General features: G+C 41.2%; 1 protein-coding gene across 1 annotated transcript in view; it reads left to right on the top strand.

The window, feature by feature from the left end:
* lrpprc (leucine-rich pentatricopeptide repeat containing) overlaps nucleotides 1-24,087 on the top strand; it is an 88,299-nt gene extending 64,212 nt beyond the window's left edge. Inside the window, exons 26-38 of the mRNA XM_046070022.1 lie at nucleotides 4,444-4,512; nucleotides 4,608-4,698; nucleotides 5,858-6,000; nucleotides 7,694-7,817; nucleotides 8,686-8,812; nucleotides 11,218-11,306; nucleotides 11,395-11,599; nucleotides 13,364-13,491; nucleotides 13,705-13,820; nucleotides 18,646-18,720; nucleotides 19,187-19,271; nucleotides 20,357-20,499; nucleotides 23,798-24,087. Of these exons, the coding sequence (XP_045925978.1) occupies nucleotides 4,444-4,512; nucleotides 4,608-4,698; nucleotides 5,858-6,000; nucleotides 7,694-7,817; nucleotides 8,686-8,812; nucleotides 11,218-11,306; nucleotides 11,395-11,599; nucleotides 13,364-13,491; nucleotides 13,705-13,820; nucleotides 18,646-18,720; nucleotides 19,187-19,271; nucleotides 20,357-20,499; nucleotides 23,798-23,869 (1,467 nt within the window). The 3' untranslated portion in view covers nucleotides 23,870-24,087. The remainder of the gene's footprint in view (nucleotides 1-4,443; nucleotides 4,513-4,607; nucleotides 4,699-5,857; nucleotides 6,001-7,693; nucleotides 7,818-8,685; nucleotides 8,813-11,217; nucleotides 11,307-11,394; nucleotides 11,600-13,363; nucleotides 13,492-13,704; nucleotides 13,821-18,645; nucleotides 18,721-19,186; nucleotides 19,272-20,356; nucleotides 20,500-23,797) is intronic.
* Nucleotides 24,088-24,860: the final 773 nt, after the last annotated feature.

The following is a 24,860-nucleotide window of genomic DNA, read 5'->3' as shown; positions in this document are numbered from 1 at the left end:
ATAATTGTAGGGGATAGAAGAAGAAGAGCACAGGAAGTGCATGTTAGAGGTTAGGAGTTAGAGGTGTTATAAGAGGAAGTGTTCTCGGAAGAGATGAGTTTTCAAGAGCTTCTTGAAGTTAGAGAGGGACGTCCCTGCTCTGATGGCGTGTGGTAGCTCGTTCCACCATCGTGGTGTCACAGATGAGAACAGCCGGGACTGAGATTGCTTTGTGTGAGGAGCGTAGCATTGGAGGAGCGTAGCGGCCGAGAAGGAACGTAAGTTTGTATTATGGAGTTTAGGTAGATGGGTGTAGACCCAGTAGTCACTCTGTATGCAAGCATAAGTGACTTGAATTTGATTCTGGAGGCCACGGGGGGCCAGTGGAGGTCACTGAGTAATGGAGTGACATGAGTCCTTTTGGGCTAATCAAAAACCAGACGCGCTGCTGCGTTCTGAACCATTTTTAAGGGTTTCACCGCACAAGCTGGAAGACCTACTAGGAGGGCATTGCAGTAGTCAAGGCGAGAGATAATCATGGCCTGTACCAGAAGTTGGGTGGCATATTTAGTTAGGTAGGGCCTGATTTTCCTTATGTTGTATAGAGCAAAGCGGCACGACTGAAAGACAGCAGCAACATGGTCTGAAAAGGACAGCTGGTCATCAATCATGACACCCAAGTTTCTCACCACCCTGGTTGGAGTGATGGTTGAGGCGTCAATTTGTAGTGTGATGTTATGGTGGATAGACTGCTTGGCTGGAATGACCAAGAGTTCAGTCAGTTAACTTCATTCCCCTCTCTCACCATCGCTTCTATTTTTTTTTCTTCTGTTTTCATCTTACCCACTGTAAAGCGTCTTAGAGTACTTAGAAAAGCACTATATAAATGTTATTTATTACTATTATTAGTAGTAGTACATGATAGTACAATTTTTCAGATCCCAAGCTGACATCCTCATTTCGCTTGCTTTGTCTAACCCAAAGGTATTCAATTTACAATTATATAATACAACAGAAAACATTCAGGTCTGTTGCCAAAAATGTTTTGCCACTTGGGCAACATTGACATATTATCGCTTCCATAAAGTTGTTGGAGAGAATGTGTCAGCAGTTACCACATCCAGCGGATGTGGAGCAACATTAGCATTTATTCAAAGTTGTGCTTCTGGCAAACTGATGTTCACTCCATATTGGTTTCGAAGATTCCCTCTAGGAAATATCTGGTTCTTAAACCTAAATGCTTGTTACCCAGCTCATTGCTGACTGAGTGCTGAGCAGGTAGCGTATAGTTGGTTTAATCAGAGCTTTCTTTCCAAAACAGTAATGTTGTGGGCTGGAAAACCAAAACAATCAGCTAAAAGACTTCATAGAGCTGAGGGGAACTGCAGAGGTGGATGACAAATTCACCCTGGGTTACTAGGTATTTCATCCATTGTTAATATAATAATATTGATTAATGTAGCTTTAAAGTATAATCAACTGTGTGGTGGTGACCTTCTGTAAGTTCTGACTAACATGAAATATTTCACAAGCTGCTGCCCACTTGTGTAGATTTGTAGAACAAATTCTCTGAACAGAAAGTTTACTTCTGAACTTATTGTACTTGATGATAGATATAGCTCTGTGGATATATAATACAATAGGATCATATCTATCACTCAAATATGCATACACACACTTACAAATACCCCCCCCCCCCACCGAGAGCGTCAAGTGGCAGTCCAGAGTGGTGTCTCTCTTTGGGCTGTGTTTGGTATAATTGGCTGCTGATTAATCACAGCTAATTAAATGTAATGATAGAGAAAGGTGGCCAATTTTGTGCTAAATGGTCAAGGTTAGGTAGAGGATTGTCAGGTGGCCGGGCCTATTATTGTGGCACGCGCATGTGTGTGGTGGTCAAGGTTAGGTAGTATTGCTAAAGAGTGGTGAGCCATTATGTGTTTTTGTGTTAGGGAGAGGGGTTTGTGTGTGTGTGTGTGAACTAAGTGGCCAGGTGATTAGTGGAATTAGAACATTAGGAATTGAGATGGAGAGGGTTTGTTAAGTGGATGTGAGACAAGGTATTTTTCTTTGTATATAAGGATGAGAGAGAAACCTGTAAGGCCACACAAGACTGAAAGAGGCAGAGTGATGGACTTTAATACACTCTGCTGTGTGTGTGTGTCCTGAGAGGATTGTCCTGACATAATCTGACCTGATGACATTTTTCCATTATCTCTTTGTGAAAGTGAGAGTGTCTGTGGTGTTTCTACTTTGTATTCTTTTGATCCACCTGTGCGTGTGCAAATCATGTGCCTTCTTATTTCTGAGGATTTTGTTTTCTGCCCAGATTAGGGAGATTTGTCCTGACAGATTCCAAATCCCAAGCACATTTGTGTGAGTGTGTGCGTGTGTTTGCAAGTAGATGCGCAAAGGCTGCTTTGAGCCCGCAAGACTTTACCAAGTAAACGGAATCGGAGGCAAAAAGATGGAGCACTTGCACTGGGCCTTAGTCTCTAAGAAGATTAGACAGACTGAGAGAGAGAGAGAGAGAGCAACACATTTTAATTTGTCCCTTTGGCTGCTTGGGTAAGAACATAATGCCTTTGCCTGGGCCGGATGGATGGATGGAGAGGCAGGGAAAAAGGCCGAGCAGGAGCAGGGGAGATTTGGAGAAAGTGGGGAGGGATTGAGAGAAGTGGGGATTGAAAGAGGAAAGGATGACGCCAGTGAGGGATGGTCACAGAAAGGGATGAAGCCAGTCTTTTCTTGACTTTGCAGTGCCTCTCACAGTATGATGGGCTCCCATCAAAGAGGCCAGCGGGGATTGAGCGCTGTTGATCCCTGTTCAGATTAACTTCCTGGCAGATCACTCTGTCTCTCTTTCTCTTTTTTCTCTTTTTTTTCTCAGCCAGATTACCAGGACGAGAGGGAGAGGGAGATTTCTTAATCCTAGTCGTATTCAGATTGTATCAAAGCCCCAAGAGACAGATGAAATCCTGATCACTGTTATTCCATGATAATAATCATCTAGTCACTCTACATATCAGGCTAAATCTTAGCTACACGAGCCTGCAGATCAATCTATGTCAGCCCTTATTTGACAGCCCACGAACTCTATCTGCATATCATCCTGTCCTAAAGTACTACAAATCTCCCAAAAATACAAGACTATTTAGGGCTGTTGGGACTTTATAGCCAGTACATTTAAACCTAAATTCTTATTGTCCTTTTTTGTATTTTTAATCTGTATTTTGGATCTAAAAATGCATGTGTTTTTTTTTTATTTATTTTTTTTATCATCAATGACATGCTAAAATGCAGAATGCAACTTTTTGTTACAACGCACAGACTCACACAACAGTTTAATTTCACAGTACACTACAGACACAGGTATTGCATCAGTGCATCTTTATTAAAAAGAGACTTTAGCAAAGCTAATAAAAAGGGTACACAGATCTTTTTTTGACATTTATGATGAAAAGTATTTAATTTTCCACCATGGAGCTCTAATGTCGTCAGTTTTATATGATTGTAAATTTAATATATTTTGATTTTGGATTGTTGGTCGAACACAAGCATTTTTGAGGTGTCAGCTTTGGGCTCTGGATACATGGGATGGACATTTTCACTGCTTTCTGACATTTTATAAATGAATGATTAATTGGTTAACAGAAAAAATAACGCACAGACTAATTGATAATGAAAATAATCTTCAGTTGCAGCCCTGCTGTGCAGCTCTGATGCCAAATGCTTGCATCAGACTCCCCTAAACACTTTTTAATGGACAGGTGTGTTATTTGTGTAGTGATGCACTGCCTTGTACCTATGTTATGTACCTATATGCTTAAGCCCACTCAACGTCACACAAACATTAACTTCACATTCATCATGCCATCCTTTTTAGTCTGGATGGGTTTGTGTAGATCAATAGACATTTACCCAATGGATAATGCATTAATGGTTTGATGTTATAAATTTATAATTGTAAAATACGTGTATCTTTCTATCCTCCTTGCATTGTGATTTAGGTCTGATGCTTTGAAATACCCTAGGCAAGATTTGAATGATAATTCTGGTTGATGACGACTTGGATTTGGCATTTTTATCCCTAATAACATTGTCTTGTCATTTAATGTAGTAAGTTTATTGCTGACATCTGGGAACACAGTAAAATCGCTAAAAAGAAAACAGACAGGTTGAGAAAAGCATCCACATGATGCACACATGAGATGCATACAATGACACCCAGTAGATGTTTAATGCAGCTACAGTCTGTTAATCAGAATCAGAAATACTTTATTTATCCCAGAGGGGAAATTCTTTTGTCGCAATTGCACACTTGTCAAAGGTAGATAGATAAAGAGTATATAAATATAAGAGTATAAATATAAAGGATTGTGGGTATGTACAATATTTACTGTTATTTATCTACTCTAGTTTTATTCCTTATATATTCTCCTCTGTTTTTTTTTCTTTTTGTAGACCCCCGGGCTGAGAGCAAGGCCTGGACGCCTGCAGTGGTATGCAGAGAAATGCATTTCTGCCAACCAGGTAAATAAGACAAATAGGCTGGTTACTACAGAAACCACGGCCACACAAGCAAAAATCCCAACCTGAGTGATATTTTGTTATGTTTCTTCATATAGATGGAGTCCTTGGAGCAGATGGTGGACATGACAGCCAAGCTGTTTGAGTGCGACAGAGATGAGATGTACAGTTACATCCTCCGTCTCTGCAGTAAGTTTCTGTCTCTCTATAGAGTAAATCCATGCATTTATAACATCTCGACTAGACTGCTGTAATTCTTTGTATGTTGGAGTGGTTCAGTCATCGTTACGATTAGTCCAGAAAGCAGTAACATGAGTTCTAACTGGAACTAAAAAGTGTGAGCAACCCATTTTAGCCTCACTCATTGTCTTCCTTTGCGCTTCAGGATTGATTTGTAGATTTTATTGCTCAGATGCTCCTTGATGGCCCCAGATCCAGGTTAAAAACTAAAGGTGGCCGAGTCTTTTCAGTAGCTGCTCCTAATTATGTGAATACTTTACCTTTTGAAATAAGAATTGCTCGGACTGCTGACGCTTTCAAATCCTTGCTAAAGACCCACCTCTATTCATTGGCTTTCAAACAGAGTAGAGTGTTGATATTATTGACCTTTCCTACTGTTTTTGTTGTGTATATCTGTTGTGTATTCTGAATCTGGAAAGCACTTTGGTCAACTACAACCTTCATTGTGGCATCATGTCCTGGAAAAACACTTTTCTTGCCATTATTCAACATCATAACTCAGGAATAGAAAGGGAGATTGTAACCATATTTCACAGTTGGTCACACTCAATAGGTGATGCTTTTGACTCAAAGGTCATTGTGACTTCAAAATATGTTTTAGACATAACTTAAGAATGAATTTAGGATTCCAGATTTCACGCACCAGTCTGGCTCTGTGTGTGGGCATGTATGTGCGTGACAGAGAATGGGATCAGTCAGAAGTAAGAGCAGGAGACATGGTGTGATTGCTGCAATGGAGAGCAGTACAGATCACAGTTGTGATTGGAGTGTTAAACCTGATTGTCAATCCATTACCACCATTTCTCCACACACACACACACACACACACACACACACACACACACACACACACACACACACACACCACTAGTTGGTGTGTTTCCTAAATTACACCATAGTTAGGAGTCAGTCAGTTGATCAGATTAGTGCTTTGATTGTCCTCTCTCAGCATGGAGCGCTTTGTCAGAAATGACTCTGTGGTGCAGGCTGAGTGGTGAGCTGCAACAAATATGCAACCAATAAGGACTGTCTGTACACCACATGTGTTTGGATGTCATAAATTTACACCTTTTCTCATTCCCACTGCCTTGTTTCTTGTTGTTTTCAGAAGAGACAAACAGCTGGCAGAAAGCAGAAGCAGTGTGGACGAAGATGCAGGAGGAGAACGTCATTCCCCGGGAGAGGACCCTGCGTATGCTGGCAGACATCCTGAAGAATAATGGCCAGGAGGTGCCCTTTGAGGTGCCTGAGGTAAAACCCCAGCTTTATAATATGTACATCCCAGTAACGCTCATTAGACTGATCTGCTATTCAGAAGAATAATTGCTGGGAGGTTCCTCTGAAAGTGCCCGAGGTCATACATAACACACAACCATGCAGCACTGATGGTTAAACACAAATCACAATGGTACATACATTTCTGTCCTTAAATCTTGGATGAAATGGGATGGAGGTACCCGTGGTTATAGTACTGAAATGATTAGTTGATGGATAGATATATATCAAAAACAATTTTGATAATATTATTAAGCAATTTATCAAGCATAACTGGCAAATATTTTCCAGCTTATCAAATGTAATTTGCAGTTTTTCTTATTGTAAATCAAATATTTTTTTGTTTGTACAAAAAGCACTTTGTAGATGTCTCTGGGACCTTGTCATAGTCAGTCATTTCGCAGTATGTTCTTACGTTATCCAACGAAGGTTGAGGTTGCCTTTGACCTCAACCTTGACTGTGACCTGGATGACAGAGAACCTTCACAGACTTCTTACATTATATAGATTAATTGATTAATCACAAAAGAATATAATCGTAAATTGCAGCTCTACCTTGATATTAGAAGTCTCCTTGATAAAAGCATAAAATATAGCACAGCTCATATTCCAAAAAGCTAAATAGATAAGAGTACTTTAATAAATAAATAAAGTATTGAGCAAGGAGCTTCATTGGAACTGCGTACATGAGTATTGAGTGTGTTTGAGGCAAATCTAAACTGGAGCTGCACTCATCATTTAAAATACAATGGTCTCATTCCCAATTATTTTCGTACTGCATAGATTAACCAAAGAGCAAGCTGACCCCAACCTATAATCATAAGAACTAACCCCAAAAAACCTCTGAAGACTCTTATCAACTGCTCTCTCCATACAGCCCCCACCTCCCCATCCCACTTTAAGCCTCTGTTCATTACATGCAGAGGAAACAGGATTGTAGCTCTGATCTGAAGTGTGGTCAATCAGACCGGCTGGCTGGTGAGAGGAATTACAGCTTGATCTGTCTGTAAATCTGTAATGCCAGACTAATTTAGCCAGCAGCTAAATGCCACCATATGGCTGCTGCTGGATTCTTAGTGATATATGTTCATGTGGCCTCGACTGTATTCTGACCAAAAGACTAAATGAAGTCGACGGAATCTGAATATGTACTACAAATTGAATACACTAAAAACACGGGGGAGTTTTGCTTTAAATAATATAATATTCTAGTGCTCCATTCCTCCTTGCTGCATTTTTCCTCAGCTTTGCACGTGAGTGTGCTCCAGTAGCCCGAAGCATGATGAGACAGGAAGTGATTGCCGTTGCCTGGAGCGATGAACTTGGTGACCCTTGGGGCTCTTGAGTTGACACCCCGGCTCCAACACACACACTTTTTTCTTTTGCCCCTGGGGTGCCAAACCTAATTTGCCCCCAGCCAATACAGCTTAACCCCCTCCCCTCACTGCTACACGGGTGAGCGAGCATTAGGGGGCCCTGCCCTGTATTATTGCACACACCAGCTCACATCCAGCACACAGTTGAACATGAATACAGGCTTGAATGCTGAGTTGTAGCTGTGTTTTAATGGAAACATCAGACTTTTATCACTGTTCTCTCGCTCTCGCTTTCTCTCTCTCTGTGTGTGTGTGTGTGTGTGTGTGTGTGTGTGTGTGTGTGTCATTTACAGACCTGGTATGAACAAGCTGCCACCAAGAAGCAGGTCAAGTCAGCAACAACCCCCGCCACAGCTGAAAGCAGTAGTGAATACCAGGTCCGTCTGATGGCCCTTTGTAAACGGGGCAAAGCCAAAGGTAAGCAGCAGGAGGTCGCAGTGTTGTTGTCCCACATGATATAGAGGCAAACTTAAACACAATAAGAAGCAGAAGAAATCTGAGGTGTGTAAAGTTTCCTACAGCCCTGATATACTTTTAGCTTATCACTTTTATTTAAGCAAACAACTGCCTTTTAGAACATACAGCACAATCAGCAACAAGGGCTTCCAGTTGGTGTCCTCAGTCTTGCCAAGTCACGTCAAGTTTTATACACTAGTCTTTCAGTTCTGGTTTCAAATCCTGAAGAAAACAGCTGCAACATTTTTATTTACTCATTTACTCTGCTGATTCGTGCCAGGTTAGAGCTGCTGGGAGTCAACCGTATAGTTTTTAACTATGGATATGAAATTGGACTCAAGATCAAGTTATTCTCGAAACAGACCAGTTCATACAATGTGTTAACCGACCACGGCTGTCCGTCAAGTGTTTATAGCAATTCAAAACAGCCACACACTGCAGTCACAGAGAGGGCTGAGATGTGATAATTGTTTAAATAAGGAGATAATGACACACACTTGGACAATCTTACCTCAAAGGCATTAATAGTGTAACCCTGCATACTTTCTCAACAGACACCTTTATAACCCACCCCATGTTGTAAAGGTGTGAGGGTTTCAGAAGCTGTCTCACTATCAGACAAGCTCCTCAGCTGAAAAATACTGACTCCTTATAAAGCTGTGTAGAACTGCAACGGTTCTAACAATACTTTCACATCTCACAGACACACAGAGCCTGGTGAAGCATAAAACAGACTTCACAAGTACTCACTGACAGTTTGGAGTCACCAAAAAGAAAAATCTGAATTTTAGTGAAATTAAATTGGCATTGTATTGTGTACTTTCCACAGAAGCCTATGGGATGCTGAAGGATGCAGATAAAAAGGGTATGGCGTTAGGCCCTGCCCTTTATGACCACCTGATCCGTGCCCTGTTGGCCAAGGGATCCATTGAGGATGCCATGGTAGTCAAGGACATGTAAGTGCCTTAACCCCTTATTCTGCAATGAAAAGAAATTTACAAAAGAGGAAAAGTATTACTGTCTATTCCACGTTATGATACTAGGCATAAACAGTATCGAACCACAGTATCGGGTTTGGCTCCCTGAGGAAACATTTCTCATCCATTGTTTTGCTTTGATTTCGAACTGTGTTAATACTAATACTAATTTATGATGACCAGCTGTCTGTTTCAATTCAAATATTAACAGCAGCTAAATAACAAAGAACCCTTTTCTTTCAGATCATCATGAATTTTCACCCTCAGGGCAGACAGATCTTGGTTAGAAACAGAACAAATTCAACATGCAGTTTGGCTAATGCTCTGCTACTTTCCCTTGCTCCTCCGTCTGTGGCACTGGGTCACCTCAGGCTAAAACTACATCTTCTCAATAGACATGAGGATTATAAACTGATTGTGTGCTAACACACTCAGCGCTGCTGGATATGAACAGCCCCAAACACACACGCTTAGATGTACAGATTTTATTTTTTTCTGGGAAGCGGTTGACTTTGCACAAAAACATCAATCTTCTCCCAATTAGTAATGTATCATGTGTTGTTGTGTTATGGGGAACATATCAGGGCTTGAGCCTGGAGACAGATGGATTGGCAGACAGAGGTATTAGAGATCTGTGCATTGCGCAGCACTGATCTTCTCTGCTCTGTTTGTCTTTTTAGGTTATCTCCTCCCTTTCCCTCTTCTTTATCTCATTCTGTCCTTTTTTTATATCACTTTCTCCCTGCAGAGGAAAAACACAGAAGCAAAGTGTTAAAAAAAACCCGGCATAATAATATAATGGCATGATACAAGAAAGAAGAGATGCAGCCACTAATTTGTAGGCAAAGAAAACATCTATTACACTATCAGTCTCATTCCTGTTTTCTTCGCTCAACATGGTTCACTCTCTTATGTTATGAGAAATAATCGTATCAATTTTAGACCCGTGTTTCAACAAGCGCGAGGCAATACAAGTGATAACCCATCTCTAGTCTGTTTGAATTGGTTTATGGCATCCCTGCCTGGATAAAAGCTTCGTTTATCTGCACTCTAAATGAGAAGTGAAATGAGCTGAAAAGAGAGTCGGGGAAAGATGGAAATGGGGAGGAAAGGAAGGAGATAAAAGGAGCTAAATAGGAAAGGAGGAGTGCACGAGGGGAGGAGGGCTAGATTTAATCATGTACGAGGTTAATGAAGACGCTATAAGAATTAATTCTGTCTTGGTGTGTGTGTTTGTTTTTGGGTAATCTGTACAGAATTGAGCAGCGGGGTGCTTATGGTGAGATTAAGGGATTGGGAGAGCGTGATGATGATGAGAGAGAGGAAGAGGTAGATGATGGATTCATTGGCTAAAGCACAATACCCCTAGAAGGAGAAGGCGAGGGAGAGTGTGTGTGTTGGGGAAAGGTGTGTGGGAAACAGCCTCTAGAGATTTTCTTCCACCCGATAAGAATAATTCTGACCGCACACTCCCACTGCTCGGTCTCCACGGCAATCCGTCGGCGACCCTGTTTCCCGCTCCAATCTCCGCTGTGACCCTGTCACAGCTGCCGGATGCTGCTTGGCCTGGTGTCGCCGTGATGATAAGGATTGCCGGCCTGATGCTCAATTGAGCGGACGGATTAATCTGGTTGCAGGGCTATAATAAGAAATAAAAAATAAAAAGACGGGAGGCAAGCTTGATTGAGGTTTTAGTGGCAAAGAAATGAAAAGGAGGAGGGCTGAAAAGAACGGCAAATAGACTAGCAGATGGAGCGAGGGAGGGAAAGTTGAGAGGAAGAAGTGGTGAGGAGCGGGGCAGCCACCGGCCGCCTCAATACCGCAGCATTCAGCGTGACCCATCCCCGCCCTCCCACATAATACCACACACAGATATACATACACACACATGCAGCAGCTCAGCAGGAAGTAATCAACTGTTTGATGTTGGTGTTATTTTCACGGTCACAACAGGCTGTTTTTGTTCCCATTGTCTTGTCTGTCTTCTGTCTTTCAGCTGTGACTAAAATGCCACAGAAATATTAACTGAGTCATCACAGATTAAAGATTTGCTTTTAATGGTACAGTATCAGCTCTGAAGTTAGAAATAATGGACTTTCTAATAGCTGTGTACAATCCACCCTGGTAAGAAGTTACATGTTGCAGCCAACACATGAAACCATGGTAGACATAATCTCACATCTATTGAAATGTAAATGATGATCTTTTATTTTTGCATCATAGCAATGCAACTGCCCATCCAACATGGGATTACATTACGCACGATGATACCACAGACTTTCAGCAGCTGACATGTTGCATAGTGTGTTAAACAGTACATCTTCCAAAACAAAAGATTACAAAATAAAGTACTCCAAACCAGGAAAATTCTTTGTCTCTCTCAGTGCTGTGTCTCGCGTGCCGGGCTTCCAGCTGAGTGACATCGCCACCAGTTTGCTCATCATCACAAACAGCAAGAAAGGCCAGGTCAAAGGTAAGAAACAGACATGTATGGGGTAACACGCCAATGTACTCATTTCATTCACACATACATACAACTGACTTCTTGTGCTCTTCATTAGATGCTCTTGAGAAACTGAAGTCCATGCTGCAGGCGGACCAAGTGCCCTCGCAGCTTGCAGTCACCAGACTGGTTCAGGCCCTGGGTAGCCATGGCGATGTGGTGGGGATCCAGGAAATTGAGTCCCTGATGAAGAGCCTCGGCACAACCCCCAACCTGTCCAGCATGGTGTTTGTCAACAACACGGCCCTGGCACACATCAAGAAGTAAGACTGCTAAGGCTATATGTGGTGATTTATTAATGGACTTGTGAAAGCTACGTATGAGTTTAGGAGGCACTTAAATGAAACTTTCTGGCTTTTGCATTGTCTCAAAACTTAACGTAACATCAGAGTAATTTGAAATATCCTAAAATCACATAAAAGTCTACACAAAGTATAAGTCACATTTAAACATACGCGGCCTTTCAGATGTTTCCGTAAATCTGATGTTTTGAGGAAGTTGTCGTCATGTCACATTCCTTGCAGACGAATACCAACTACATATTGTCAAATGGAGTACAGATAGATGAGCAAAGCTGCATGTTACATGAGCAAAATATAATTTAAATTTATGACTAAATGTACCATCTTTTATACTATTTTGTAAACAGTTAAGTGCAGTACCAGCAGCAGAGTGTGACAAGACACGGGTTGACACACACTCAAAGTAAAAGCTTACAGGGCGAGCGGGGCGTCAAGTACAAATAGGAGACACAGGCGTAATAGGATTATTCATGGATTCCTTTTAATGTCAAGAAAACACCCATCCTCCACTGTTGCTTTGTCGCTTCTCAGACAACAGAGAACAAAATATAAAGCACATTGTGCATCAAACTTTCATTGCGGCACTTGCCGCATTAGCGATCGTGCCCCAGCTCAAGCGGGTGCGTCACCATGCCAACTTGGAGGGACAGCAGGAAGCGAAGAATAGGAAGACAGTCTCACGCGCGATTGGCCCTCGCAGCGCGGGCCTGTCAGCTTGAACCCTGACCCCTGCGGGCTGCGCTCTGAGCGGCTCTGACACGAGCGTCCCCGCTGTATCTGAGTCAAGCTGACTGGTTAAGAGCCTGGGCGGAAATGCAAGCAGGCCCAGAAAGCAGAGCGCCACATTTAGAGGGGCCCCCTGCTGAATTATTCAGACGGTCCCAGTCGCAACAATCAGCGTAGATATGTTTCCCCACCTCTGGACGCTTTCGCATATACATACACAAAGATGCACACACACCCTGTATGTTAAATATTCATTACAACTAGTGACGGTGGGGAGGGTGCAGGGAGCGTAAAATGTTAGTAGCGAGGTCGGGTTGCCAGATTGAGTTGTTTTAGATTTGTAGCGCTTTAGTTTGCAGGCTTTGTTTGGTTGCAGCAACCTCAGCAGAAAAACATTTCACAGTACGAGCGTGGATGAGTGAGCTCAGTGGAAGAATGAGTTGCCCTGCACTCAGAGGGAGGTTGTAAAGCACAAAAAAATAAAACCACTATATTTTCATGTTCGATTACAAAATATTCAAAGTCTAAAAGAAGCATGTGGGTGCATTTTTTATTGTTCTTTAATCTGGTCAGTTTCACATGATATATCTTATGCGCATGTTCCTCCCCCAGGGGTCAAATCACACTTTGATAGTTGATACATAAATCATGGTTTAGGCTTAAGTATTGTTTTTCTCCCAACCCAATATCCCTTGAAATTACGGCCATATTGGACGTTTTTTGTGTCTCACAATTTACATTCACTGAGCGTTCAGCGTGTGCCCTTTTTAACAAGGATGACAGCAGAGGTGCTGAAGCTGGGTGGTGGATGGGTGTGTAACACTTTCAATCATTCCCTAACCTAAACCACGCCATAGCTGCCATGCATTGGATGTAAAGTGTTGTCATTGGATGCAGTTCATGGTTTTGAAGAATCGTCCACTATTGACCTTCTTGCCTCAGGATAGGGTGTAGTTTTCTGAACTAACCTTCTCTTTCCCTCCCAACCACCCTCTTCAGTGGTGATCTGGAGTCAGCTGTGGAGGTGATGGAGGCAGTCTTCACTAGTCCAGACAGCACAAGTCCCAGTATGTCCTTCGTCTTCAGAAAGATCTTGGAAGATGGAAATGACAAGGCCTTAGACAAGTGTAAGACGCACACACGCGCACACACACACACACACACACACACACACACACACACACACACACACACACACACACACACACAATGAATACTTGTATATAGAAAGAAATAGAAATACAAACTATGACACCAAAAGCAAAATTACTGATTTTAAAATAGATGAGAATAAGAATGATTCAGTCCAGTACTTAAAGAATGTGCATGTTGTGTTTCAGTGAGTGCTATGGCAGAGCGGCTAGCCAACCACTTTGCCTGCTACAGACCAGCTTCAGACCTCTTCCTCCAGCTGCTGGAAATGGATAAAGTCGAAGATGCCAAATTCATGCTGGCTGTGAGTCTTTGTGTGTGTGTGTGAGGTTTTCAGATATATTTGGTCGTGGTCCACAGAGGCTGAGCAGAGATACACTTATTAATATTGGAGGTTAATTGACAAGCAGTCATGCAAATGCATAAAGATGCATTACTTGCTGCTCTTGCTCGCTTCTCTTCATCACTATTTAAACATGAAGTGAAGAAATCCATGGTTCTCAGGTCATCGCACATGCATCTGTTACTCTCCGTTTTGTCCTTGTGTCAAGAAGAGTGGAGATAAAGGTGCTATGAATATCTTACTTGTGGAAAACTATGGGTGGCCTTTGAATGAATCTGAATTTTGCGATTGTTACCCAAATGCAACAATCTGCTATAGTGACAAATGTCGTTGAGTGTAATTCTCAGTTTCAGATGGCCAAGTGCAAGTACGACTCGTGTACTGCTGGTTTGCGATTATTTAGGCTGGAAGGGAATCAAAATCAGCACTGAACTTTTTGTAACCACTTTAAATACATTTTAAATCATCTGGAGCATTTTGTCCCGTTGCGTACTTCTCCAGTTGAGTGTCTTGCACTTGGCTACATATTAAATTATTATATCAAAGTAATTAAAATCTGCAAAAAAAAAAAATCAACAAGGGAACTGGTGATGAATTTAGTGCATCACAGCTTCCTGATGCATTCGTCCAGTTGTCAGACCCTGGTGATGGTGGAGACGTTATTCCGTCACAATTGTTGACTTATTTATCCCGCCTCACATTTATGTCAGGAAATGCTTGGCCTCATTCCACCACTGAGTCTGGTGGTCTGAGACTGGCTCCTTACTACTTCACTTATTCATCACATCACAGTTCATACATTACAGCTCGATGACTTTGCATTGAGCCTGGGGACATGAATCTGCAGAAGCTAGATGGGTGAGAGACGAGAGGAAGGACGAAGAGGGCGAGGTAGCGAAAGAGATTCTCAGAATGAGACACAAATTAAAATGAAGACACTGCTCTCTTCCTCTGTAACAGTGATCATTTAATTTCATACTCTCTTGCTGAGTGAGTACACCTCTTGGGTCACTCAGTTGCGTGTGTGACTAGAGCGCACGCTAATGAACACAGATGTATTACTTACTACTCTCACTTACGGCACTTTTTAAAGATGAACTAAAGGAAAGGGTGTTTTTCCGGTCATGTTATGTTCTTGTCACACAATGTTAGCTGCTTATTTTCACCATGACATACATTTATTCTTTGTTTTGTGTGTGTGTGTATTTTGTGTGTGTGTGTGTGTGTGTTATTATAATCTAATAAATCATACATTTGCCGCAGAAATAGTAGATCTAATCTGAACACCTTTTGAACAAGAGCTACTTAAACAATCAAAATGAGTAATGAATACACTGAATATGCAACCAAAAGCACAGTTAAATGTACAGCATTGAATTTTGAAACATTATTGCATTTCTTAATTCTGATAATTAATGAATACAGTATGAGACCGCGGTAGAGAAAAGTAGAAAATGGCTACATACAGTACTTCGTGAGAAAGATCTGAAAGGGGCTTTGTGCTAGGGCCCGGCTTGGTCTGTTTTTCTTTTATTTAGTAGTAGGTCAGTTACAGCATCCCTTCTGGACCAGTCCATGGACTAGAGTAACAATGAGGGAAACTGGGAGACCCAGAAAAATACAAGATAATGTAGTGACATTTGGAGATAGAAGCCACATGTGCTGCTCTTCATTCCTCCATGACATCTCGAGTGAATATCCCTCTCAATTTTTAAGCAGGGATGTCTAACTAGCCTGCATGTTAATGAACAGATAGATTTCGATCTGCTCTCATCTTCATAACTATTTAAACACAAACTATGGATTACATGATTCTAAAGCTATAATATGCTTCTTGCTTGATATGCATCTTGGCTCGTTTTTTCCCCATTTCTCTCTATAAAGTTGACAGTTCAACATAACATAAAGGTTATACAGAGTTATATTATACGTCAATGTAATTATACATTATATGATCAGCCATAACATTATGACCACTGACAGGTAAAGTGAATAACACTGATTATCTCGTTAACGTAGCACTTGTCAGTGGGTAAGATATATTAGGCATCACGTGAATGAAGTTGACGTGTTAGAAACAGGAAAAATGGGCAAGCGTAAGGATTTGAGTGATCTCAATTCAATCGAGCATCTGTGCAAATGTGCAGGACAAACAAGTCCGAGGCTCCGCTTCGCAACTTACATCATGACTTAAATGATCTGCTGCTAACGTCTTGGTGCCAGATACCACAGCACACCTTCAGAGGTCTAGTGGAGCCCATGCCTCAGTGGGTTAGGGCTGTTTTGGCAGCAAAAGAGGAACTACAAAATATTAGACATGTGGTCATAATGTAATGGCTGATCTGTGTATATAAAAGTTGTGGGCAAGGCAAATATATTTATGTGGCACCGTTCAGAAAATTAATAAACTTGAAAATTAATCGGAAACAAACTTTAAAAAGATTTAATTTAAAAACTGTATATAAGCTTGGAATCAATAATATAAGAACAATCTAAATAAAAGGGCTAAACACAATAGGAGCAGGATTATAAGCCTGCTTTTAAAGACAGTCAGAATTAATCAGCTGATCACTGGGATTATTTGATTGCAGTCAAATCTTGCTTACACTGAAGATGATGTTATCATGAATATTGAGCGGTGTTGCTCTGGAAAAGAACATGTTGTTCCAAGCAACACTTGAAATATGAGAATCCCACTTATACATAGTCGCCATGCCATGCCTCTTAAATTGTAAAAAATTTAAATACTCATGCAGAACATGGGTAAAAAGAAAACCCAGGAACAAATGCTCATGGTGTTAGAAAATAAAACTACAAGGACATTTCACTGCAAAGACTATTCTAAAAACATGTTCTCCCATTTGTAGTTAAAGTGTTAAGTTAATGAGTTTAGACTCTCTTCCAGGGTCACTGGAGGGTAACAGCTCGACTCCTCCATCCCATCATAAGTGAAGCAGGACCAAAACTCTGAAAAGCTTTTAAGTAGGCGAGCAGACCATAATGATGACAAGGCTATCAGGAGAGAAGGAGGTGAGGCCGGTGGGGAGCGAGAAGAGAGGAGAGGCATGAAGTCCGTCATTAAGGAGTCTTCTAGTGACAGAAGGGGGCAGTGAGGCAGGTGCTTTACGGACTTGTCCACAACTGCTTACGTGCATGTGTGTGTTGGGAGGGGTGACTGAGTAAGCATTCCCTGGGTATCCAGAGCTTTTAGGCAGCATGTATGAGGAGCAGCGGAGACGGGAGGACCGGTCGGTTGTGGCGTCACCTTTGGGAGTGGTTGGTGTAGCAAGGGGAAGAAAAACACTGAGAAGAGAGTGAGTGAGAGCATAGAGCAAAGTTGAGCGAAGTGGCTCAGTGTTGGTCTAATTGCGTGATTGTACTAAAGCCATTCTGCCGCTTGGTGACTCTGAAAGAAGGCAGCTTGCTCCGTGTGTGTGTGTCGTCCTGTTAAAAGCCTTACAGACTATTCGCTTTTAATTCTGTACAAGGTGGAGAAGGAGTGAAACACGTTAGTTTACGACTGGCTAGTAATTGGACCTTATTGCTGCTCAGCCAGGAGAACACACTCCCTCAGAGCACAGCAACGTTAATGCATCTCCCGCACACACTCACACTTTAAATACACAGTCAAACCCACACACAGTATATTGTATGCAGGCTTGCGTGTATTCAGCATAAGCAGTCATGCACAGGTAAAACCTTAAAGCAACAGAAGTCTGTCTGTTGTCAGATTTTCTTCATGAAGTACATATATTTCTAAATGTGTCATCCTTAAATTGATATCGTATTATTGAAGTCTAGTGCACTGAAATGACTCATTTGGTTGTTTTCTGTATTTGCATCACTGCCAATACGGAGTCAGTTTTACCAAAAAACTGCTGCTGGGATTATCTCAAAGGGAATATCAAACTCCACATTACTTTAGACCATCTAGTGTTTCCTCATGCTGATGTATACGGGCCGATGTTAGCTTATCACAGATCTATTCATATCAAGAAATTGATGCAGAAAAACGCCAACAATTTCTTTGAGATATAGAAACAGTGACATTTTAACATTTGTTCACCAGAGTGCAGTGACAAGTTTATTACAAGTTTAGTAACTGTAAATGTTCCGCACTGTTCACATTCTTGTGGCAGTTCTTTAAAGCACAGCTTTAAGGGATCCTGTTCAATATGTATGTGTTAAAATACAGTATTGGTCAGGATATAGTTATTTGCGAAGGATATTTCCACCAGCTTTGCTTATTTGTTTGTGGTAATCTGCAGATGAGTTCTGGGAAGTGAAATAGAAAGGCCACAAAGATTTTCCATCACTTTTCAGGGGAATAATGATCATAGGAAAATGTAGAATTAAACTAAATTTTGCAGCTTATTTCTTCTTTCTCTTGTTTTACTTCCTGTCTCCCAGTAATTGTCTTAAAGCTGTGCAGGCGATAGTCATGCCGCTTATGCTGTACTTAAATTTCCACTGAGTGCTGAGTGATTTGGCCTTCAGTGTGACCATAATTATGTGATCATAATTATGTTTTCTGATGTGAACATTTCTGTACATTTAAATTCATAAACAGAGATTAGTTATTAAATCCATAATTAACCTTTAACCTGAATGTGGGTGTGTGGCTGTTTATATTAATGCTAGGGTGTGTTTATATATTGTAAGTATGTGAAGAGCTCAGGTTGGAGAGTTTTAATTACTTTAAAAAAAGATGAAATCAATGCACTGCCCCCTTCAGCTCATGTTATCTCTTACACGTTTCTTCCTTGTCCCTCTTGTCTTGCTGTAGCGCTGTAACGCCGTTGCTGAACAGAAGGAGGTGCTGTTGTCGTACTTGTCTCGAAATGCTCAGATTCCCGGACAGGTAAAAAGCCATCCACCCGCTCATTCTGTCTTAAGTTATTCCCACTCTGCTCAGGTTGTTCAGTATGTCTCGCAGAAACTGCTTTTTTTGGTTGTGAAGGAATAAGAACAAAAACTAGAAATAAATATATTTTCTCCATAAAATCTAATCCAGTTTCACCAAAATCAGTGAATAAAGTTATAAAAATTGTGTTTTTGTGCTGTAATGTGTTTGCAACCTTATCCTTGTCTCATTAGTGGTCTGATAAACAGTAAATGTATTCAGTTCAGTACCCCATATCACTACTTTCCAAGATAAATTAAAGCTGTCATACGCTGTCGAGCACACCTGCAATGACTGTAAAGGCCACGTCAGAAAACAGAACTTTCTATTCATGTCATATTTGCAATTATTTGCACATTAAAAAATTATCACAAGGCCACACAGATATTGTTCTCGTATATTAATGCCCTGCTTGTGTACACAGGTGGGCAAGATCAAGGCCCTACTGAGCCTGATTCCAGACTTCACTGAGAAGGAGGTGCTTTACCCATACCTGATGAAATGTCATGGTAAGACACACACACACAGTTTAACACAGATTGGATGGGTGCAGCAGGTGGCTCGCTGGCCTGTGGCTAAGTCAACATTAGCGGACGCATTAACAATGCATGTGTGTAGGCAGACTTTCAGGGGTTAGAAGAACACATGTCCTCTAATGAGTTGGCTGTCTTGGCTAGCCTAGCGTGCTAATCGCAACATGGTCCACCACTCAACTTTTTTTCTTCCTGTTTTTGTTCTCCCCTCTCCATCGCTTCTTGCCCTCTTGTCCATGTCCAATTTTTTTTTCCTCCCCTACTTTTTTTTACCTACATCCTCTCTGCACGTCCTCCCCTTCACTTCACCTTCTCACCCTACTGTCTCCCCTCTTTCGTATCTTGTCACACCAGAGATGAGCAGACATGACTATTTAATTAGCATTAGCTAGCTGGTCGGTCAAGGCAGCCATAGGGGACACAATTAGCTATGCTCTGCTCGCCTCTGTTCTCTGCCCCGTCTATGTACTTTTCCTCTTTGAGGGCTTTTCTTTTCTCTCATCTCTTTAACTTGCCTTTTTCTTTGACAGCGGTGACCTTACTTCCCTTACTTTTGTCTCTTTGATACACACACCCACACGCATTCATGCTGTTTCAGATTTGCAGATGATTACTCTTGCACGAACAAAACATAATTTCAGTCATCATTTCAGGTACGTCTACCTGCAGAGGTGATTTTTCCTCTCCCCACAGTGGAGGTCTTCACTGCAGTTCTGCTTTTCCATCTGCTGCTTGTTTAACATATGCAGTCAGCAGCATTTTAGAAGCAATTCATTATCCTCGCAAAAGCATGGGTTGTGTGTGTGTCTTTATGGCAGACACAAGTATATACAACATTTGGACAGTATGCATGTGCATTTAAGATATAAGTTCTTGGTGCCAATCAATTGACGATAAATCAAGGTGGAACATACCACCAAGAAATATGACACATATTTTTTTGCCCCTTACACACACTGTAATTTTTTTCCTGAATGTCTAAATTCAAGTAAGAATTTACCATGTTGAGATTTTACTCTCATTCACTGACTTTTTGTGTCTCTCCCCGTCTTGTCTGACAGTTCTGGATAAGGACTTATCATCAGCCAAGGCTCTGTATGAGCAGATGCAGAAGGAGGGGATCGTTGTAGACGAGCTGTCTCTCAAACGGATGGCTGTGCTTTACCGTGATGCAGGAGAGACGGTGCCCTTCCCTGAACCCCCTGTAAGACACACACACACACACACACACACACACACACACACACACACACACACACACACACACAGGAGATGCTCTACATAATCACTCAGCATTTAAGGATGTTGGACAGAATATACTTGAATGTCCTGTTTCGGGGGTAATGTTTGAACGTCTTCCAACAACCTTTAAATCAAACCCACACAGACTCCACCCATGTAGTCAGTAACAATATGTGATTGTCCTCTAAGTTACACAAGGAAATTGTGACTCTACAGTCACCAGCACAAAAAGTACAACAACGTATTTAAAAACTCAGATGTTGCGTGAAATACTGAGCAATTTGGGTGTTCTATTGTGTAACTTTAAGAGCTGCTGAGGGAAAAGTGCTTAGCCAGCCTACAGTTTTTCCTACAAACCATTATTTTGGACTTCTACAGGCTTTTGGAGTGCTGGAAAATTTGACCATTGCTTACAGCACAATGGTATAGTGGTGCAGGGAGATGGGTTTAAAAAGATAGATTGCATAGAGATCGAAAAATGATTAATTACTATTATTTACTCAATTAATCTGTTGTTTGGTCTATAAAATGCTTGAAAACAGCAAAAGATATTTCCTGAAGTCCATGGCAATGGCATGAAATGTCTTGTTTTTTCCAACCAACAGGTTGAATTTACTATAACATAAAACAGCAAATCTCGCAAATGACAAGCTGGGACTGGGGAATGTTTGGTATATTTAGATTAATTGATTACGATCAAATATTTGCAAATTATTTTGCTATCAATCGACTTATCAATAAACCACCTAATTGTTGCAGCTCTAGTTTAAAATCCATATCAAACAATATTCTGATAGATCCAGTATTGAGAAATGTCACAATATGGCAAATGTATTGATACACAGTGCAATGATGGGAGCTGCACTCTAATTACATTGGGGGGGGGGGGGGGGAGTCTTCACCCTAAAACAAAAACTTAAATACCTTTGTTTACTTTTTTTATTACAGTGTGCTTGGAATGAATAATTCAGACAATGGTAACATGTCATGATCACGTTGTTATGATTTGATTTTTACTGGAAGTCCATATATGATACTATTCAATTATTTCTCAAACCTACGTTATATTAGCACACAGTGGATACCTCACATATATACACACACACACACACACACACACACCTACACCTGCCCATATTGATACAACCATGCAGACATGAACAACATATTATGAACAGATACACATACACACGCACATTGCAGCTCCTAACTAGTGCTGACAGTTGTCCGGCTGGCGTCCTAATGCGTGCCATTGTGTGTGTGCTGTGGTCTGTGTGCTCCATTGGTAATGTGACAGAGCAGTCTGCCTGCTCAGGATAGTTCAATATACACAGGCTTGCAGCTCCTGCGTGTATGTGTGTGTGTGCGCGCATGTCAGACACTAAGCCCTTCGAGTACATGGATTGTGTAAGCGAGATGGTGTCACTGCAATAGCCGCTCTCTTTTTCTAGGTCCTAGTGTTTTTGAGCATTTCAGCACACTGCACATTTTGTAAGTTGATGTAGCTCTATTTTTGGCAGAGGACTCACACAGGGCCATAAAGAGAGACACACATACACATACACACAGCCCTCTCAGCCCCAGCACTTTAATGTGCTGTCCCCTTGAGGCAGGTGTAGAACGAAGCCCACCTCTTACCTTCCCATCACTCACCTGCAGTGCAAAGATAGAAGGAGAAAGAAGGATGCTGCATTATTCACTGAATGTCAGGATAGTTAGGTGATGACTGGGTTTTATTAGCAAAGGAGAGCCAGTGGAGTTGCAAGGAGAGGGTAAGGTGAGTAGTCATGGTGTTCAAAAGTTTCTCCAAACACATCTTCGTCCTGTCCTCGCTGGTCTCCCTCCTCTCCATCTGTATAGACGTTGCTGCTCCATTGTAAAAAAACGTTTTCTCAATGCAGTGTGTCTCCCCAGAAATGTACAAACAGATTTGCTCTTAACTGTGATGTGTGATGTATGGTACATCGTGGCTGCCAAGGTTCAACAATCACCACGTGACTTCTTTGTTACACCTGACAGTGAACATCACCTGTAGCTTAATGGTAAATGTTCTTCTCTCATTTATCACAGCGACTGTCACGTCACAAGCCATTCTTTCTTTGTTTCTGTCACAGCTCAGCTCTGCGATAGCTTTGACAACCATAATAATGGTCTTTCTCTTAAATCCCCTTATGTGACTACTCACGCTGCTAAATGTAATCTTTAATCATCCGCTGACTTCCAACAGCAGGGCCTGCAGCTCCACAGCATGAAGTTCTCCTTTTTACACTTAAGTAACATTTTTGTGATTGAAACTTGCCCACAAATGGAGCCGGACAGGTAGCTTTATACAGCAATTTGAGGTTGTTGATTATGCTAATGATCATATATCACGAAAGCGTTCATCAAGTTGAAACGGGCAATTTAAGTATTTTAGGTTTGTGCAGTAGTTACGAGAGTTTGCTGCATTTTACTTGGAAAACTTGTGCTAGCAAACATCATAGAAACAAGTAACAGAGATATATTAAGAAAATTAAAATGCTCTGGCATGAGACCCAATGTCCCCATTACTCAGGATCATCCACAGAAGTAGTAAGAAGAAAGTAGTTCCATTGTTCAGTGATGTGGGCAGATTGTATAGTATTTATAGATTGTATTTTTTTTTTTTAAATTGCTTTGAGCACCACACATGAAATTCCGTTCAGCTCCACATTATGTTTGGTGAGGCAAAAATCTCAGGCCGACATCTTAAAACCTGGACAAATATAACCAAATCTAGTGAGAAAATATGTTTTTGTGATTAGAGTGAACTGACCCTTTGAACTTGTTTCAAACCCCTGCCGGGATCGCTCTCTCTCTCTCCTACTATAGTGAACACAGCTATTTATCAGCATTAATTAATACATTAATAAGCAACCGTACAATGCAACAAACCAGCGTAATCTGCAGGAAAGCTCTCACCTTCTCCCCTCCAAAAAGCACCCACCACAACACTTTGTCTGGATCAAAGCACTGATTAATTAGGCAGGAACAGAGGCAGAGAGCCCAAGTGTGTGTTTGGGGAGTGTGCTACAAATCCCTTATTTGTGTATTAATGGGGATTTAAAGATGAAACGAGACAACCTAGTTGGTGAGTGGAGACTGTTTAGACAGACCCAGGAGGGGCTCCACTGCTGTTTACTTTTGGAAAGAGGGGCGAGATAGAAACACACACAAAGCCTCACTGTATGGTAGTTTGTTTTAAATATTTGATGCTGAATCGTCTTTTTTTCTCTTTACAGGAGTCCTTTAAGTTTTATGCAGACAAGCTGAAAGAGAGAGCTGCTAAATCTCAGACAGCAGCTGAGGAATAAAGATTCATCCTCCTCTCGTCTTACCTCCTTCCAAATCCCATTGTGTTCTTCCTTTTGTCTCTTTCTTTTTTATATAAGTTGTTTGAGCTGAAATGATGGGTATTGTGTTATAGCTGTTGGATGTCACACCCTGTCCACTGCGCTATTGATAATGTTGATGAGGATGATGTTGAGAATGTACAGAAGTATTTATGCTAATAAATGATGTTAGGAATCCACATTCTGTGCCTGGGTCTTTGTGTGGTTAAAAAAGTGTGTATTTAGTGCTACAATTAACCTTTTTTTCAGGGCAGCAGGTAAAGCACAAATGGGGCTAATTACATTAACAATGGCTCTGTTCCAATGAGGTGTCCCAGTGAGTCTGTATGCACAATACCAGGGCCATGAAACACCTAACTACAAAGGTTATCAATGACACCTGTGCCTACACTACACTATAGTATAGTACTGTACGATATACAGTGGGTACGGAAAGTATTCAGACCCCTTTAAATTTTTCACTCTTTGTTTCATTGCAGCCATTTTCCAAAAATCAAAAAAGTTCATTTTATTTCTCAGTAATGTACACTCAGCACCCCATCTTGACAGAAAAAAACAGAAATGTAGAAATTTTTGCAAATTTATTAAAAAAGAATAACTGAAATATCACATGGTCATAAGTATTCAGACCCTTTGCCGTGACACTCATATTTAACTCAGGTGCTGTCTATTTCTTCTGATCATCCTTGAGATGGTTCTACACCTTCATTTGAGTCCAGCTGTGTTTGATTATACTGATTGGACTTGATTAGGAAAGCCACACACCTGTCTATATAAGACCTTACAGCTCACAGTGCATGTCAGAGCAAATGAGAATCATGAGGTCAAAGGAACTGCCTGAAGAGCTCAGAGAGAGAATTGTGGCAAGGCACAGATCTGGCCAAGGTTACAAAAAAAATTTCTGCTGCACTTAAGGTTCCTAAGAGCACAGTGGCCTCCATAATCCTCAAAT

The sequence above is a fragment of the Micropterus dolomieu genome, linkage group LG15, assembly GCF_021292245.1.
Source record: "Micropterus dolomieu isolate WLL.071019.BEF.003 ecotype Adirondacks linkage group LG15, ASM2129224v1, whole genome shotgun sequence".
NCBI lineage: Eukaryota > Metazoa > Chordata > Actinopteri > Centrarchiformes > Centrarchidae > Micropterus > Micropterus dolomieu.
The sequence above is the reverse complement of the archived record's forward strand: the minus strand, read 5'-3'. Positions and strand labels throughout refer to the sequence as shown.